General features: G+C 43.5%; 1 protein-coding gene across 1 annotated transcript in view; it reads right to left on the reverse strand.

Annotated features, from left to right (window-relative positions):
- Positions 1-19,403, reverse strand: part of LOC146856926 (transient receptor potential cation channel subfamily V member 6-like) — a 288,989-nt gene that overhangs the window by 154,757 nt on the left and 114,829 nt on the right. Inside the window, exon 8 of the mRNA XM_085646781.1 lies at positions 5,631-5,846. Within this exon, the coding sequence (XP_085502907.1) occupies positions 5,631-5,846 (216 nt within the window). The remainder of the gene's footprint in view (positions 1-5,630; positions 5,847-19,403) is intronic.

Raw genomic sequence — 19,403 nt, forward strand, 5'->3', positions numbered from 1 at the left:
GAACAGTCCAGCCCGAACTGCCAGGCCAGGTCTTCCTTGGACGGGAAACAAGCATCCTAGGACCGGTTTCTGGGTAACATCCCTCATCAGCCAGGCTAGCTTGAATCCAGTGGCAAAGTGAGCAAGGGACCCAAGTCTGGGCATACCCTGCCAACTTACGGAGAACAAAGCAAACACAAGGAGATGATGGATGGAGCACTGAAACTTTTCACTCACCCCCAGCCACAGTTCTTGGTTTAATCAATCATCGTTCTTTAGCTCACTTTGCCACCCCAGTTCAGACCCAGCCATATACAAATCAGTCTTGAACCTGTTCCTAATGGAACAGTCCAGCCCAACCTGCCAGGTCAGGTCTTCCCTGGACCGGAAACAAGCATCCTGGGACCAGTTTCGGGGTAACACCCCTCATCAGCCAGGCTAGCTTGAATACACTGGCAAAGTGAGAAAGGGACCCACGTCTGGGCATACCCTGCCAACCTGCAGAGAACAAATTAAATAAAAGGAGATGATGGACGGAGCACTGAAACTTTTCAGACATTCACCCTAGTCACAGATCTGGATTTAATCCATCATCGATCTTTAGCTCACCCCAGTTCAGACTCTGCTCACTTTGCCATTCCAGTTACAGGATGCTTGTTTCCGGTTCAGGGAAGACCTGGCTTGGAAGTTCGGGCTGGACTGTTCCCATGAGGCACAGGGTCAAGACTGATTTGCATATAGCCAGGTCTGAACTGAGGTGGCAAAGTGAGCTAAAGAACGATGATGAATTCAACCCAGATCTGTGACTGGAGGTGAGTGTCTGAAATTTTCAGCACTCTGTCCATCATCTCCTTGTGTTTGCTTTGATTACCTCCTTATTGCATCACTTGTTTCCTAGTTCTAAACATGTGAGGTATGTTCTCATGCACAAGACAGACAAATCATTACCTTCTATGCTGTGCATTAAATTACAGTTTTGTTTATTGGATACTTTTGTTTATTGAAGGATCCCAGAATATTTGCCCTTCCTTTATGTTCATAGCCCTTGCTCCTCCCTCTAACATTTCTAATCACACACCTTACATTTGAACAGCCTGTGTTTTCCTACTTTCAGCTGGAGCTATGTATTTTCCTTCTTGTAGGCTAAAGTAAGTTGGACGTGGCAGATGCAGGTTTATTAATTTGATATTTTTGAAGTTCATAATAGCATCATAATGATCCTATGGCCTCCAGTCCTGTGCCACTGGCTTGTGTTCCAACAGTGGTGGAGCTTGAGTTATGCCATAAAGGAGGATGCGTGTGAGGTGTCCAAGACTAAGCTGGTGCTCCTGCCTGATGCCTAGAATTTGAGAAAAGTGTGTTGGGTGGGGTAGTTGATCATCTGCTGCACTTCTCAGACCAAACAAAATGATTAGAGAGCTTTCACAATTGCAAGAGGGGCTGGACAGGTATGGAATGGTTACTGGCATAGCTGGACACTAACAGATACGGAGTTGGCAAGTACTTTAGGGCACCATCCCTAAAAATCCTTTTTTTCACTGTTACTGTAAAGGAGGGCAGAAAAAACTTGAAAAAATGAAACATTCATGTTCTTTGTCTTTTTCGTCCTCCACTGAACAGCCACCCTGGGTTTTGGCTCTCACTCCACTCATAGAGATCAGTTTCTTGAAGTGTTTTGCATATTTGTGACTTTGCAATTTGAGGTGTCAGTCTTGGGAGATCCTGGTTCTTTTTTGGTTCCTATGATCCTGCTGGCTGTTTCTCTGCCACCTCATAAGATTCCCTGAACCATTTTACAACATGAATGGAAAGACACTAATTATGCTGGATTTCCCATATTCCAAATTAGAAGAAATCCTTTGGAAGACTTTGACACTGACTTTCACAGTCTGTAAGGATTCTTTACTTGCCAGAATGTCTTTTAATTTGGCAGCAGAGGTGTGCCTGCCCCAAGATCCAGTGGATAGAAAGATGGAAGGAACTTGTTAAACAACATATGAAGCCTCCAAGTTCATTGTTTGTACTGCCACAGTTGTGGTGTGAGCTTAGCAATCACTTTGATTTACTTTCAGACCTTATTTGAAGGAGTTGTAAGCAAGACAAAGACATTGCCCCACACGATTGTTACTCATAGTACTAAGTTTTAATGAAATTATCAAAGCTGCTAATCAATTGATCATCAATTCCTTTCATTATTTTAATTATCACCATCAATTTTTTGAAAAAATCTGAGGAAACGTATTTCTTATATCGAAATCATACACAGAATTACATAGAGTAATTCACACAAAACAATTGCAATGTAACAATATTTAACACAGAGAACCCTGTGACCAAATATAATATGCAAAATATGCCATTAGATTTAGCAGCATTAACGGAGATTCATTTCCAGTTTCACCAATTTATAAATAAAGGTACAATGAGAGTCTTTGCTTGTTTAAAGCCCTTCACAAGTTAGAGAAAAAAGTCCTCAAGGGATCTTAGTGCTATTTTTAGAGGAAGCTAGATGGAGCCATACTAGTCCATTTTGTTAGCTTTTACAGGGTTATTATCGCTTAATGCCCTTGACTAGTGATGTTGATGCGTTTTGACCCCTATCAGTTTCAGGGTCTCCTCATATCTGGGAATTGGTATGCCTATCAGAAAATAAAGATGGGCTGTTTAGTAGCAAGTACAATGGCATCAAATGAAGGCAGAACACTTGTCCAATTGGAAGAAGTTGTCCACTATTTTCTGGGTTCTCCTGACATTTGCACTCCATGATGGGCAGACAGTCTTAGTCCACTCAGACAATAAAGTGTCTTGCACCTACATAAACTCTGGAGAGAGAACACATTGTGGGGTTCTGGTAAGGGTTGTCTACTCCTTGGGATTATGGGGAAAGGATGACTTTGTGACTGTGAAGGCTTGTTACCTGACAGTGTCACTCAATATTCTGGCAGACAGATTAAGGCGCATATTGCCATCATCCCCAGAATTACCTCTGTGTGTGTGTCTATTTTCAGCACTTTACTGTTGCTTGGGGTCCATGGTAGAATCTATTTGCATCCAAGCCAAATGCTCACATTCCTCACATTTACACTCATGCACTATGTCAGCCTGGGGAATGGATTCCTGTCCATCAGGTGGCCTACAGGTCTCCTCTATTCTTTATTTCCCATTTCCCTTCTCTGTGAATGCTCAGGAAAATTCAGAAAGAGAATTCCTAAGTCATTTTAATGATCCCATTTTTGTTCTTTGGACCATTGATATATCCACTGTGAAGACTGTCCAAGTTACTTCAGTTCATCTGCGATTATTCCATAGTGTGTAACTGGGGCCAGTTGTTTGCAAGCATCTCTACTCATGTGTTGCCTCCTGGTCTGGAGGTCCAGCAATTAGGTCTATAGCATCCAGGTTGTTTAATGAAGTAACCAAATGAATACAGCAGAGTCACAGATCTTCTACCGTAGCATATTACAGTAAGCATCAGTGGCATTTTGAGCAATAGAAGGGTCTAGAGGCTGTCGCCAGTTAGCCTTTCAGGCTCTAGAATAATTATAATTTTAGGTTTTTTTTAAAGGCCTTTTACTTTCATCACCTACAGTGCAATGGGCAGCCATGTGGACTGTCAGGGCATGTGATCTGTCTATAGTGGAGGTAGAACAACTTGCAGGAAGGCTTCTTTAAAGCTTTTACAGGAATCAATAGTTCATTCTACTATTTAGACATTGTTTTGCAAGGCCTATATGGGGATAATTCAAACCTTTTGAGTCATTGACTTTCTCTTGTTTTGCCACCAAAGTGTGCTTTTTATTGGCAATTATGTTGGATCAATGTATGTTGGAATTAGGAGTGTTGGTGACACCATAGCTAACGATTCTTCCTGATAAAGTAATTTTACACCCTAGCCTAGCTTTTCAGTCTTACATATTCTCATGTTCTTATCTAGAGCAGGTAATTGTTCTTTTTGTTTTCATTCAGTAACCGGCTTATCCAGAGGAGATCAGCTGGCAATCAATACTTATCAGGCATTGTTAATCTACTTGTCACGTATTGAATCATCATATCCAGCAGCTATCAACTACCTTTGGGGCAGAAAATAAAGGACTAAAACCTTGCAATACAGTCGGTGCTGCTGATAGCCATTTATGAAGCTGATGGACTAGCATTGCCGCCTATTCTCTTGGGTGTGGTAGGTCTGCAAGGGGGGTGGTGGTTTCATAGGCCACAATATGAGGAATTCCTATGTACATAATTTGTAGGAAACCACCAGGGCTACCCCTCACACTTTTAATCAATTATAGCTTGGATGACAAGCATAGGTCGGTTCTCTACTCCATTTCTACCTGATTGGTATTGCTTTTGGTTATGAAATTAAAAGTTGGATGTTGCACTGTCTGTGGTGTAGTCAAATTATTTGAATGGTCTAAATATGATATGTTGGCTTGGTATATCATTATGTGGTTAAGACTGGAACAAAGGCCATCAAATAAGTAGGTATTGCCAAGTTTACTAACTGGTAACCTTCATTTTTGCGAAACAGAATATCTTTCACTACAGTCCTCAAACCCACCTCCCACAGACCGATTTTATATCCCACTGCATCCTTTTTGGATTGTTATTTGAATGATTAATGACTGAGGTCCTGGAATGCTTCGCCAAATAAAAACATTATTTTATACACAGTATGGCAAACAATTGATTTACCTGTCTCTCAGGCATGGACTCAACCTCACATAGTTAGTACTGTAATATACATATCGTATTCAAGTAATGAATATTACCTGCAAGGAATCCGGGCACTATCTCACACTTTCCTCAAATCTCTGCATCAAACACCAATTCAAAGCGAATTTCTTTATTTACCTAATATGTAAAAATGTCCTGGTATCTACATAAATGACATGTTGCCTTTTAGCATGGCTTACTCCTGTTAATTTCCCAAACTGTCACTTTAAGACTAATTTGTAATTTTTTCAAGTCTCTTTCACACATTTGTTTTGAAAAAGATCAAGAGATTTAATTGATTACTCCTTTCCTTCTCACCCTCATTTATACAGAATTCTACAAGGGTCGTTTTGTTATGATATACACTACATAAATGATACCCTTTGAGCACTTACTCAATCCCTCTCACATCCCTCAGCTTTTTCATATATCTTTTTTTTTTTTTGAGTTTTATATAGCATGAACTAGATCCGAGACTTCAGGTATCAGAGCACTTTATATGAGCACCAGTTTTGTTACAGAAGGACACATTAATTTTTTTCATGCAAGGGGAGATTAAGCAATTTGCCCAGAATCTCATGGTGTTAAGTGTTGTTGCCAGAACTTGAACCTGGTTCCCCAGCTTCAAAGTCAACCGCTCTAGCCGTAAGGTTACATCTTTCTCACCAATGCCAAATTTGTCTCCTGTTCCTTTCTTCCAGTCCTCCATACCTCTCTCTAACTCCCATTTCCAACTCTCTGTTACATACATCAATGTTGCTCAAGCCAAGCCCTTGATTACTCTTTATTAACATTTTGTATTGCTCTTCCATTCTAATGCGTTTCTTTAATCAGTTTTTGTCTCTCTTCTGTTTCAATTTTCAATTATATTCACAGGCCTTAGATACCTATCTTCCTTTTGCAGTCTCCCACTTTTTAATGATTTCTTTGGAACCCACCTGCAGATTTTTCTCAACAGCTACTTGAGTGTTTGTGGTGTCGCTGGTGGTGATATTCGGTATTCTTTTCAGAGGTCGGAATGCACAGGACGCAGTAACACAAATCATGTAGAGCACATAGAGTGCTGCCAAGAACGAGAAATATGGACGTCCATAATGTTGCCATTTCAGACTCACCAACTCCTTTATTGGTGTCAGGTCCAGAATCTGACGAGCCTATAAAAAGTAGGGGAGAGTCAATAGAGGAGGAAAAGGTGTGGAGTTCAAATTAATTAAAATGTTGTCAATGGTCATCAAGAGGGAGGATTAAAATGATGACAAAATAGGAACAGCTGAAACAGATATTTGTTTCTGAGTGCATATGTATGTGTTTGATTCTGTTTGAATGTTTTTGCATGCATGGACATATGTGAGGGCAGAATTACTTCAACTATTAATGGTATTTCTTTATGTTATCACATCTAGTGTTACACCAAGGGAAATAGGATATATTGGAATCTGGGAAGGATGTCTACCTTGGAGAAATATTATCTAGGATAGAGAGAATTAAAGAAAGAGGGTGAAGGAGAGAGGGGAGGAAAGGGTGAAGGAGAGAGGGAGTAAGATAGAGAGAGGAAGAAGGAGAGAGAAAAAAGGCGAGCTCATTCTGCATCTTACCATCTGAAGTAAGCACCCTTTATGTCAAATTTGCCTTTGTTCTCTTGAGTTATACACTTTCCAATCCAGCTCTAATGTCCTGGATAGAGAGGCTTCATGTCTGGAAATCCCCATTGGTTGGGCTGGTGGTAAACAGTCCTAATCACTCAATTTTCCTTCTTGTGATCCAATTTCCATTAGGAGATCAATCAGACAACTGGAAGCAAATCTCACTTGGCCAGATGACAGTTTTGCAATGCCTTCCTTCTTTGTCCCATCCCCAAGTGTTAATGGGTTTTAGGTGATACCTTATTCTCACATTCCAGTGAGTTTCTGACAGTTCCGACTGAAATATCATCCAAAGTAGGAAGATGAAAAGGCTAATCTTATTTTGGGTAGTTCAGGTCAGATGTACTAAACATGTTAACGGCCACAAATAGTCCGACCATTTTTTTACAATCCATAAAAATGTTTTTTCTTACTAAGTACTTAAACAATTTCGGGAGTTAGTAAAATTTTACTAACTCCTGAAATGGGTTTGCAACACCATACTGATGCGCCTATTCAAATTGGTATGTGAAGTATCAATGATTTGCAAACAAAATCTGGTTGCAAATTCTTGAAAAATTACTGACTTCCGAGTAGGGGTGGTAAGTCATTCACAAAAGGTGTGGGGACTACTCCTCCTTTTGAATATTAAAAAAAGGTTTTTGGGAAAGTAGGCAGCTGTCCCTGTCAACTCTTAAACAAACTGTAAAAATAAAACTAAGCTTTTTTTAAATGCAGCCCCTTTTCCTTTAAGGAGAATAGCTGCATTTTTTTTTTTTAAGTTTGCATTATTGAAAGGTGATCACATGCAGCAAGATGGCAGCTGCATGACCGCTGTGAGAGTTACTCTCTAGCTATGGCGTAACTTACTGGCAATGAACACTCTGTGTTATGCAGTTAATGCAGAGATAGGAAATAAACTAAAAAGAGGAGGACTATTAAAACTTGTTGAAAGCAACTCGAGATTCCGGATGAGTTCACAGCAGTGTTTTGGAGATTTGATCAGGCGAACAGCAAAGGTGCTTTACGTCGGAGTGCAGACAATCAAAATCGGAACGTACCTGTGGCCGGTGAAGGCACTTCAAACTATGTCTGGTACCTGGAGGCGCTCGAGAGGACCAGGCGGGCGCGGAATACACCCCCGAGCAAAGCCTTCGGTGAGGGAGAGCACAGCGACCGGAATGAAGGCAATCCCTGCCATCAAGAAAACATCTGTTTTGAAAAGTGCAGACACTGCTCGCACGCTTAGTCAGGAAGGGGCGGAGATCGATGGCAGAATGCCCAGCGGTGAGCAGCGCCCCGGTGATCCTGCAGTCAAGCCAAAACTTCAGACGGTGCCTGGTATGTTCTCCGGAAGGGGGACAAGCGGTAAACCAATAAAACCCCCACCTAGGGGCAAGACTGCCAATATAATAGTGGATATGGATAGAGACTTAGACCCAGGTACCGCAGTAAATGTAATGCTGAAAGCGCCCTAGGAGACTCTTATTTCAGAAACCCCCATCTCAGAATCTAGCGACACAAATAGAGCTAATATGGGGTTTAAAGAGGGGTGGAGGCTGGAGGGAGCGGAGCATAAAGATATCGTGCAAGCTAATAGCTTTGAACTGGCTGGAGGCTCTGGGTCTAAGAACTATGGCACTTATTTAGCAAGGGCTGGTAAAAAAAACTTAGGAACTCCGGATGGCAAATTTGTTTTTCTCTAACAGATGATTCAGATCACACCAATGTTAACAATCCTGACGATACTGAGCCCGAAGCTACAGGGGAGGACAGCGACAGCCCCCCCCACAACAACAGATACTTTGAGGAGGGCAAAAAATCAAACGAAGAAGAGGAGCCTTACTGGCCTCGGGAAAAACAGAGGTTCTTACTCCGACAACAGCCAAGCTGGCCATCTACAGTGAGACTATTCTGCTACTCAGTTGGAAATTGGTACTGAGGAAGGAAGTATTGATGAGTCCCCATTTAAAGACGGTAGCAAGACAGATCCTACCCCCTCTATGGGCCTAATATACTCTGCGCTCAAATCAATGCAGGCAGAAGCCCGTCATGAGCATAATAGGGCACAGCTAGCAAATAAAAAAGTGCAGGGTGCGATCCGTAAGACGACTAAAGCTTGCTCAGAAATTGCGGCACGAACCACTGCCTTGGAAGAGCGTGTGGTGGGGCTTGAGGCTAGATTTAAGAGCACTGATCCAAAATCCACAGCAAATGAAGCTAGACTGAGCAATGTGCTCTGGAAGCTGGAAGAATTCGAAAGCAGACAGTGAAGGAATAACTTACGACTGTTGGGTATAGAGGAAAATGTTGAAGGAAATTACATTCGGGTGTTTGTGTTGAAACTTTTTAAAGGGGTTTTTCCAGAGCTGTCACAATGGAACTGGGAAGCCGAGTTGTAGCAGGTCCATAGGTTCCCACTACTGCTGAAAAAAAGCAATGCTGGCAATAATGAGAAACCTCGAGCTATTCTAATTTTTTGGGGGAATTTTCTTTTACGCCAAGTAATATTCGAGAAAGCACGTCTAAAGGTTATCTTTCAGGGAAACACCAGAGTATTTACCTCAGTGATCCTGGCACAGAACTATTTGCAGGAACCTACAGGTGGCTGAAGGAATTTATCCAGGCCAATAAATGGATAACTGATATTGTACATAATGAGGTGGTTGTAAACTCTGCTATAAGATAATGATTATTTGGATTGTTTGGGGTTCACGTATATTTTTCTTTGCATTGGCTGGAGAGTGACCTGGGAGCACAGCGGAATGCAGGAGGCATCACAAGGGTCCTTTGACCTTTTTTGCCTTATTGAATGGGTGGGAGAGAGGGTGGGGGAGGGGGAAGATCCAAATAAAGATATGGGGAAGGCTACATGTTCTAGACAGTTGTCTGCTAGACCTATTCAGAGGATATCACTGGGTGCTTTAATCTTTCTTAATGATTACGGGGAAGCTTAGGATTGCCTCAATAAACATTTGCGGGCTAAATAATCCTGCAAAGGGATGCAGAATAAGTCTTGATATCCAATACCTGAAGACGGACATTGTCTGCCTTCAGAAAACGCACATAGAAGCTGGTAGGTTGAAGCTGCTGGAACTTGATGGATATCAATTGATTTCTTATACTACGCAGAATGTTAGGACAAGAGGGGTGGCAATAATTGCCAGGAGGGGTGTAGCCACCTTTCCGCGATTCATTGCTGATAAAATGGGAAGATGGGTAATTACGCAGTGTTGTGTGGGCAATAGTATGTTTGCTTTGTGTACGATATATGGATCTGTGATCGACGACGCAGCACTATTTGATTGGCTGAATGTAGAGCTAGTTGGGTGGCCTCTTCCGCTTGTCATCTGCGGATAAAAGCTGCGATAAGAGGGGAGACATCTAAATATGGTTGGGAGATACAAAAGAAGGAGAAGCACCTGCTACATATACTGTATGAAAAACTGAGCAATGCTGAAGCTCGCTTGATTGAGGTTCTATCTGAGGGAGGGGATTCTAGTATAGTACAAACAAAGATTATTATCGCTAGGTCTGCAATTACAGAAATCTCCATCAAAAAAACTGCTGGTAAATATATGGCTTGGCTGAGTAGAGCTTACGAGAGTAATGAAAGGGTTGGGCATATGCTTGCAGTTCGGACTTGGGAAAAAGCTGTTCAATCTCGAATAACTGAAATTATAGACCCCAATATAGGTTTGGTTAAGGATCCTGATGCTATTTTATCTGCTTTCCAAGAATTTTATCAAAAACTTGATACAGAGGCAGGGCAAACGGAAATCTGTGAGGCTGAGCAATATCTAAAAGAAATAAACTTGGAAATATTAACCCCTGAAGAGAGGGAAATGTTGGATTCCCCAATTGAAATTGAGGAAGTAAAAGTGGCTATTGTTTTATTGCCATTAGGGAAATCAGCAGGTATGGATTTAATACCAGGGGGATTCTTTAAAAAATTAAGGACACAGCTCATAGTTATTATGTTAGAGATCTTCTGTAGAGCTCAATCAGGTGAGGCCCCACCTGAAACTTAAAAATCGGCTAATATAGTCGTTTTTCTAAAGAAAGACAAACCTATAAATGAACTAGGGTCATACCCACCTATTACTCTGAACAATAGTGATATAAAAGTCTATGCTAAAATTCTTGCCAATAGGTTGGCCTTGGTGATAAAGAAACTAGTATCCCCGTGTCAACACGGATCTGTGCCTGGTCGGGGGACTACTGAACATATTCGCCGGACCATTGCCCTGTCTGACTGCACTAAGGTACCGGGAGACCCTTTGGCTTTAATACTCTTAGATGCTGAAAAGGCATTCAATAGGGTCTCCTGCATCTTTTTGTGGGCAACGATGGGAAAAATGGGTTTTGGCACAGGGTTCACTGTAGCTATTAAAAGTATGTATCGGGAACCTACTGCAAGTGTAACATCGATGGGTGTCATATCTGATAAAATCAATATTACAAGAGGTACGAGGCAAGGCTGCCCCTGTTCTCCTCTATTGTTTGCTATTTATATTGATCCCTTAATTAAAAAAATAGAGGAGAACCAGCAAATCCATGGTATCAACACTAGAGGAGGAAACACCAAAGTCCTAGCCTACACTGATGATCTGGCAATAGCCACACCTAATCCTCTGGGTGCCCTCATGGAATTAGAAAAACTAGCTAGCCATTTTGGTAAATTCTCTGGCTATCACCTCAATGAAAATAAAACGATAATTGTCAAAACCCATATAATAGATCTGGATGATCCCCGAATAGCCCGGTATGCTAGATATCTAGGGGTAGAGATAAGTGCTAACATAGATGAAATTGTTGACCTTAATCTAAAGCCATTGATACAGAAATCTAGGATAGATTTTAATAGGATAAATAATCTGCATTTTACATTAATGGGTATGTGCAATGTAATCAAAATGCTATTTATCCCTAGAATCTTATATTTTTTAAGAGCTATCCCATTGGAAATAAGCAAAGCTTGGTTTTTAGCAATAAATCAACTTATCTCTGTGTTTTTGTGGGCTGGGCAGCGCCCCCGAATAGCCTTAAAATGTATGACTCTACCTAGAGATCGCGGGGGATGGGCGTACCCAAATATTCAGATATATTACTGGGCAACAGTTATGAAACACGTGGCCTATTTGTTGAAAGGTGATGTGGGGGATATAGGAGATACATTTAACATTTCCATATATTAGTTGATATATGGGGCAGCAGTGCAAGGCTGTCTCATGCGTCAGATTAATTTTGCTTATTTTAAAAGGGTTAGATTCAAGGTATTACTGGGCTCTTTTAAAGTATGGACCGCCGTCGGGAAAAAAGTGACTATAGGCAGACTTCATAGATATACCCCAATAGCTTATAACGATTTAATGCCAGATATATTTCATGACGGATATATGGGAATGTGGGCTAAAAACGGGGTACGATATCTGGGTGATCTCATGGAAGACAAGGAAATTATTTTGTTTAATACAATTAAGGTGAAATTTGGGATTGGGAATAACCACTTTTTTAAATATCTACAGTTAAGGGATTTTTTATTAAAAAGGGAGGTTTGCGGTAGTAAAACGCCCAATACTGTCCTCAATATATAAATTAATCAACAAGGCAATGGGGGATGATTTCGTCAACAATACAAATCGCTGGCAGGAGCTTTTACAAGCAGGGATAGGTGAATGTGAGGATTCTCTTTTGTTAAGCCAGACAGCATGTATCTCTGCAAGCCTTCTAGTACAGTGCTTCAAAACGTGGCTTAATATATATATAACGCCTGCACAGATCTTTAGATGGGGTGGGACGTCAGGTACATAATGTTCTCGATGTGCGGCGGCAGCTGCTGACAGTGCACACATGTTCGCCATATGTCCTAAGCTTGCTCCTTTATTAACTGCTATAGGTCAAAATCTAAGTACAATGTTGGGATATAATGGTGGAGCTTACACCCCAGGTAATCATTCTCGGGGTAACTAATCAGGAAATGGTTGAACCTAATCGGATATTAGTATATATAGCCATGGCGGTCTATAGACTTTGTATCACCAGCTCTTGGCTAGATTGTGAACCTCCCTCAATACATTGCTGGATAGGGAAGTTGCTCGCGATCTGTAGATGGGAGCTGGCAGTATATAAAAGAAGGGGATATAGAACAACAAAAAAAGGTCTGGAAATCTGGGAGCCTATAAGCAGATGGATTAATGTGGGTACCGATTTAATGAACTATACGTAGCTATGGTGACTATATAGCCCTGTGATGGTTGTGTTTATTTAACATGATTTTATTAAGGTTTCTTTAGGACAATCACTTCAATTATAATTTGTCTTTTGGATCTGCAGGGAGGGGGGAGGCGGGGTCGGAGGGACAGGGGTTAGGGTGGGGGGGAGAGGAAAAAAACAAATCTTGACATCGATCTTTTTTGTTTTATGTAAAGACTGATTTGTGGGTTTTTGTTGTTATGATGTCAAATAAAGATTATAAAAAAAATGTAAAAAAAGAAAAGTGATCACTGATATATTGGTCTGTCACTCTAGCAAGCACCATCTCTGTGGCAGCCACCAATTGGAGTGAGTCACAATTTGTGATCTATTTCATTAATATTTATGAGGTGGATCGAATTACAACCCACTTTTTTGCTGCATCTCAAATAATGATATTACTAGGTAATAGATTGTTTTCAGCTCTGGCTACAGACAACTTTGACTATCTAAAATTCTACTTTATCAGTTCTTCAAAAACATATTGTAAATAGTGCAGGGATCCCCCTCTTTGTGTCAGCCCCCATCAGTCACTGGCTTTCTCATTGTCTTTTATAGTTTGACGTTACTTGGAAGGCTATCCATCAAGGTCATGTTATTTTGATGATGCTCTCCCATCTTTTCATTGTCCATTATGTGTCTCACCAGTGATACCGAGCTAATACTCAGACTGGATACAAAATTTCAGTTTGTTCATCTGAATTTTCATTCTTGTGTGTCAGAGGTATAGCTTCATGGATAAACAACAAGGGGCCTATCAGCACATGTCTCCTTGCTTCATGTGCCTAGAATTGGAAAATTGCGTCAAGGCAGCTGGGCCTTTTTCTTTAAGCTGGCAGTCCATTCAATCTCTCCCATTAAAGGCCTGTTCTTTCTCTAGTCATTGGAAATCATTAAAACATGGCTTTTTCCTATTTAGGACTTTCCTTTTCTTGTCTTAATACCAGTGCCAAGATGCCTTCATTCATGTGCGTTCTTTACCAACTTAACATAAAATGAATGTAGGAACCCACTTCCCTCATTGGCTCACTGACATTCAGTGGCTCCTCTCATGCAGAGGCAACCACAGCACAAGGTTGGATGATTGAATTGGAATGTAATTTAAAAAAAATTCCAAACTCAAGAATGACAGCGAAGGAAAGTAAATACCCAAAAAGACTAAAATATTGCGCAAAGACAGCACATAATCTACACGGATATCAGAAAAAAAGCCAAAAATCGTACTACTTTCATTGTATTTAAGATGCCAAACTCGACTAAAGGAATATTCAAAATCATGAACAAATTCAGAAAATCAACTTGCTCTATAGATAATACCACCCACTCCAAAGAATTGTGCTCAATACCAGACCACTTCTGACTAAAAAAGTCAAGTAACTCGAGACTCGGGGTGTGGCTACGCAGCGCAGTGCGACGGCCGCGAGCTAGAGTAGCTCCTGCGAACTGTCTCCCTAACTTCTATCCTGGAATCCCCATCCGAGCGTTGAGCGGTGGGTGTGTTACCGGAGAGTGTGGAGAGTCTGCCGAGCCCAAGATCTGGGCTATGGGACCAGCGAGACCAGAGTTGTGCCAATAATCATCTGCGGCCTTCCCCTCACCTGGGGTGGGGCCCTGCCGTGACTGCAGAAGCCGAGCAAGGTGCAACGAGGGTCGGTACCGGGAGGTGTGAGAGACCGCAGTTGGGGCCCGTGCTCTGGAGGGGAAGTGGAGGAGCGACAGGGACATCAGCCCTCAGTGAATGACTGCAGGGGAAGAGTGAAATGAAATGAATGAATGAATAAAATTAAAAAACATGTATAAAGCGCATGGCAACCCGGAAGCATCCCAGCGCTAGGTCTGACACGGGGGAGGCAGAAATAACTAAGGAAAGAGAAAGGTCTTCAGTTGTTTACCATAGGAACGATGATTGGGAACCAAGTGGAGATGTAGTGGCAGGGAAATCAAAAGTGTGGCAGCATTATAAGAGAAGAGCCGTCCACGACTTCTGGCCTTCTTGATCCTAGCGATCTCAGCCAGATGCAACTCATCTGACCGAAGTTTTCTATGAGCCTTGTAGGGACGGATCATGGCCGAGTTGATAGGAGGCCCGTTCCCCTGCATGGATTTCTGCACTAGGCACAGGGCCTTGAATCTAATACGTTCCTGCACTGGGAGCCAATGAAGGGAGTGGAGTGCCTGTTTCGACGATTGTCTATTGGAAGCTCCAGTCAAAAGTCTGGCTGCGCTGTTTTGAACAGATTGTAGTTTGGAAACTACTGTAGTGGGGGCAACCAGGTATAGGGCATTACCATAGTCCAGTCTGGAAAGTATAAGTGATTGGACCAGTACTTTTTTTGCTTGGAAGGGGAGGAGGGGAGGACTTTGTGGGCCATTCTAAGCAGGCCATAGAGATTGGCTGCCGTCTTCCTGGTCTGCACCCTAAAGTTCTGATCCTGGTCCAACCAGATGCCCAGGCTCTTGATTTCTGTCTTAGGGACCAGTGAAGGACCCATACAGGCTGGCCACATGGAACTGGATTTAAAGCTAAGGGAGGTGCCCAGTATCATGAGCTCAGTTTTCCCACCATTAAGCTTGAGATGAGACGCATCCACACAGTTCAAGACACAAATAGAGGCCATTCGTTTTTTGCTCTGCTTGGTTTAACGCTACCACCAATTCCGTATCATCGGCATAGTTCACCATACAGATCCCAGAGGGGTGCTACAATAGCTGCCAGAGGTGCCATATACACATTAAAGAGACTCGGGCTAAGCAATGAGCCCTGAGGGACTCCGCCCGGTAAAGAGGTAGGTTTAGACGCGATGTACTCCTCGAATACCTGAAAAGATCTTCCCTCCAGAAAGGAACACATCCATTGCAGCACCGTGCCTGTTATTCCTGAGACAGTGAGCCAGAATCCCATGGTTCACCGTGTCGAACGCTGCGCTCAGGTCAAAGAGTATAATGGCAGACGATCCTTCTGAATCTAAGATTTTTCTACTTTCCTCCATCACTGCTAACAGTGCCGTTTCAGTCGCGGTCGGAATCCTGTTTGAGAGGAGTGAAGCAGGTTGGGCGTTTCAAGGAAGCAGAAGAGGGTTTAATTAACATATTTCTCAGCGATCTTGCCTGTTCCTGGCAGAAGGGAGATAGGGCGGTAGTTGCCCATGTCCGCCGGATCCAGATTAGGTTTCTTAAGTAGGGCTTTCACCATGGCCCCTTTCCAGTTGGTAGGAACTATTCCTGTGGACAATGAGGCGTTAATCAGGTCCATAATGGTAGGGGCTATTATCGGAGCTGCCTGTTTCAAGATGTTAAGCGGTGCAAGGTCCTTGGGTGAGCCGCTCTTTACCGAGGACAGCATGGTAAGGAGTGATTCATGGGATGGGGGGACCTCTAGTGTGTGTTCTGGAGGATGTGGGTCGGGATCAATCTGCTTGTACGAGGTATCAACATTGTTATCCTTATGCGGCAGGGATTCAAGAATATTCTGAACCTTAGTGGTGAAGTATTCTGCCTGTTTATTGCAATGTAGACCAGAGGTGTCCGGTGCTACTCGTGATACCGAGGCTTTAAGTAATTATTTAATATTAATGAGGGGTTTTCTCTGAGAGTTTACGGCTGATAAAATCTTACCCTCGTAGTAAGAGGCCTGGTCTTTTTTCATTTCTGCTTTATAGACACTAATAGATGCCCTATATTCCAACTTTTTGATGGGTAGGAAGTCTTTCCTCCAATGTCTTTCCATATCCTTACAACGCTGTTTTAAGGTGCGCAGTTCGGGGGAGAACCAAGGGAAGTTATGAGGTCTGCCTGTGTTTTTATCCTAGTTTTCGGAAGGACCACATCCAATGACTCCAATGACCCCTCTATCCAGTAACGGGTGAGCGGAGTCCCCTGCTGGTGGTTCGTTACTCAGTACAACCGGCCGAATTGGGAGAGAAGTGCCCGCCGCAGCGAGACCCCAGCCTTGGCCCCGGGGGGTATAGCAGTTTATACTAAGAAGCGACCACAGTGTCCCCCACGCAGCCAACAGCCGGGATCCGGGGGGGAGCGCACGCATATAGTCGAATTCATTGCGCTGGTAGAGCAATAGATGGTGCCAGAGGGGGCAAATCACTGAGACACAACTGTGAACTGGCAAGCCCAGCAGACTGTAGGGCACCATTTGCTCACTTTGACTCACCAATGGTGTTGCACTACCCACTTACGGTCTGGTGTGGGGGCCCCCACGACTCCGGAGGGCAGAGCTTGTGGACAGGGTGGCCCCACCGGGGGTACCTGGCTACATTGACATATTGGTATCTACCCTTCACCCGCAGAGTGGATCGCAGCAGGGGCAGGCTTTCACCATCTCCTCACCCCCTCTCCCTGGACACATAATCTTGGGCACCTGCCCTGAGTATCGCACGAAGCAACCGCTGGTGCTGACTACCTGACCTGGCAAAAGATAGAGTGGCGGTTGCCTAAGAGTGGATGAAATGTCGGGCACGAGGGCCCCAAAGGTTAAACAACAAAATAAACTGGATTGTTACACGTTCCCGAAGGTAATCATCCAGGAACAAAAAGGCAGAGATAAGTCTCTGGGGGGTAGCAGAGGGGGACGACCCAGAACTCACCCTTAAAGATGTTATGGAGTCGATCTCCGAGATCAAGACTTCGCTGGAGCAGAGGATGGACGCCATTACGTCGGAGGTGTCACTTATTAGGGCAGATCTCGTCAAAATGAGTGGGAAAATCAAGCAGGTAGAGGTTACTACGGCTAGCCTTGTGGATGACACCTCTCAACTACAACTCAAAATTCAAGAACTGAAAACATTCAGGAAATTTGAGGAGGACAAACTGGATGACTATGAAGTGCGTACTAGGTGCAATAACATACTCATTCTTGGTGTACCGGAGAGGGCGGAGGGGCAGGCGACTGATCTCTTTGTGGTGGACCTTATAATGACCCACCTGCAACCCAAGGGCCTGTCAAAAATGTTTGTGGTTGAACGGGCCCAAAGAGTCCCCAGTGGCAGGCCAACGCCTGGTGCCCCTCCACATCCAATACTGGCCAGGTTGCTAAACCTTCGAGACCGAGGTGTAATATTGCAAGATTCCAGGGTGACCTCGCCTCTTCGATATGAAAATACAGAAATCCTCTTCTTTCCAGACTTCCCCCAGGCAGTGCAGAAGCAGAGACGCTCCTTCCTTACCGTCAAGAAGAAACTCAGAGACAGAAAAATAAAGTACTCAATGATGTTTCTGGCCCAACTCAGGGTGGAGGTGGGTGGGAAAGCCTGAGACCCCTGAGGCAGCAGCAGACTGGCTGGAGGGTAGGAGAGAGGTAAGCGAACATAATGCCTGTTGAGAATCCAAACTGTTTGGGGTGCTAGAATGTGCTTTATTTCTGGTCCTGGGGAGCCACGACTCCGTTGTTACCATCGTATGTGCACCAACCAGTGATTGGCCGCAATATACAGTGTGTGATAGTGGGAACCAGCTCGGTAGGATGACATACATTATTCTGTGTTAAATGCTAATGATTTCTCGCTCCGATTGGGGTGTTACAATTGTCTAAAGTAGTGTGGGGGGGCAGGGTGGCAGAGCGTCTCACCCCTCAGTTTCTACAGTTAGTTTTTAATTGGGCGATAGGCACTCTGCTTTGTTATAGTTATGGGCAGTTTTAGACCAAAAGTGCAGGGCAGCAGGGAGGAGGGAGTTGAAGGGGGATTGTATGTTTATGTACGTTCAAGTTAATTCGACAACGTCTATCCGTAAGAATGGGTACACACAGGGATAAAAGCCTGAAAATGTTGAGATGGAACGTCAGTGGGCTGGGGGATCCACAGGATATTGCAAATGAATTTGCAGCCCACTATAGTAAGGTATACCAATCTAGCACACTGACTCCCAGGAACTCTTCAAAGACATACGACTCCCTACCCTCTCGGCTGAGGAAGTGGCTGCGCTAGACAGCGATTTTACTAATGATGAAATAGCGCAAGCAATAAGAAACCTCCAAGCCGGGAAAGTCATGGGCCCTAACGGCCTGCCCATCGAGCTCTATAAGTTAAAACCAGATAAAGTAGCCCCGTACCTGCGAGCCATGTTTGGAGAGAGCAAGAAGGTGGGTTTACTTCCACCTGATCAGAGGATAGCAACATTGGTCACCCTCCATAAAGAGGGCAAACCCAGATGTAAATTCTCCTCCTACAGACCAATTTCTCTGCTCGACGTGGAACCCAAAATATTGGCAAAACTTTCGGCAAACCGGTTCATTCAAGTCATTTGTGGGTTGGTACACCCTGATCAATCGGGCTTTATACCCCATCGTAACATGGCGTTGAACTTGCATGGAGTGCTGGGTAGGGTGGCATCCATCCAAGAAGCGGCAGTAATTGTTTAATTGGACGCCACCATGGCGTTCAACACTATCGAATGGCCATACATTTTTGCGGTATTGGGAAAACTGGGGATCGGACCTGGCTTTATAGGATGGGTCAAACTCCTTTATTCTGAGCCTCTCGCACAAGTGGTGGTCAACAATAAAAAATCGGAACCTTTTAAACTTAGTCGTGGGACCCGTCAGGGTTGTCCGCTATCCCCCTACTCTGTACCCTCTCCCTGGAGCTGTTGGCAGAATTGATCCGAAAAGATCCAGTCATGCGTGGGCTGCATTGGTCAGATGACTGAGAGGACCCCATCTCATTGTATGTGGATGACATCCTTTATAGTTAGCTTCCCCCAAAATGTCCCTCAGTAGAGTGCTTGATATATTTACAGTCTTTGGCAGATTAACGAGGTACTCAATTCACTGGAGTAAATCCCTTATGTATGTCCTCAGTGGGAAACCTCCCCTCCCCCAGGGAT

This window comes from Triturus cristatus, chromosome 3_2 (genome assembly GCF_964204655.1).
Source record: "Triturus cristatus chromosome 3_2, aTriCri1.1, whole genome shotgun sequence".
Classification (NCBI taxonomy): domain Eukaryota; kingdom Metazoa; phylum Chordata; class Amphibia; order Caudata; family Salamandridae; genus Triturus; species Triturus cristatus.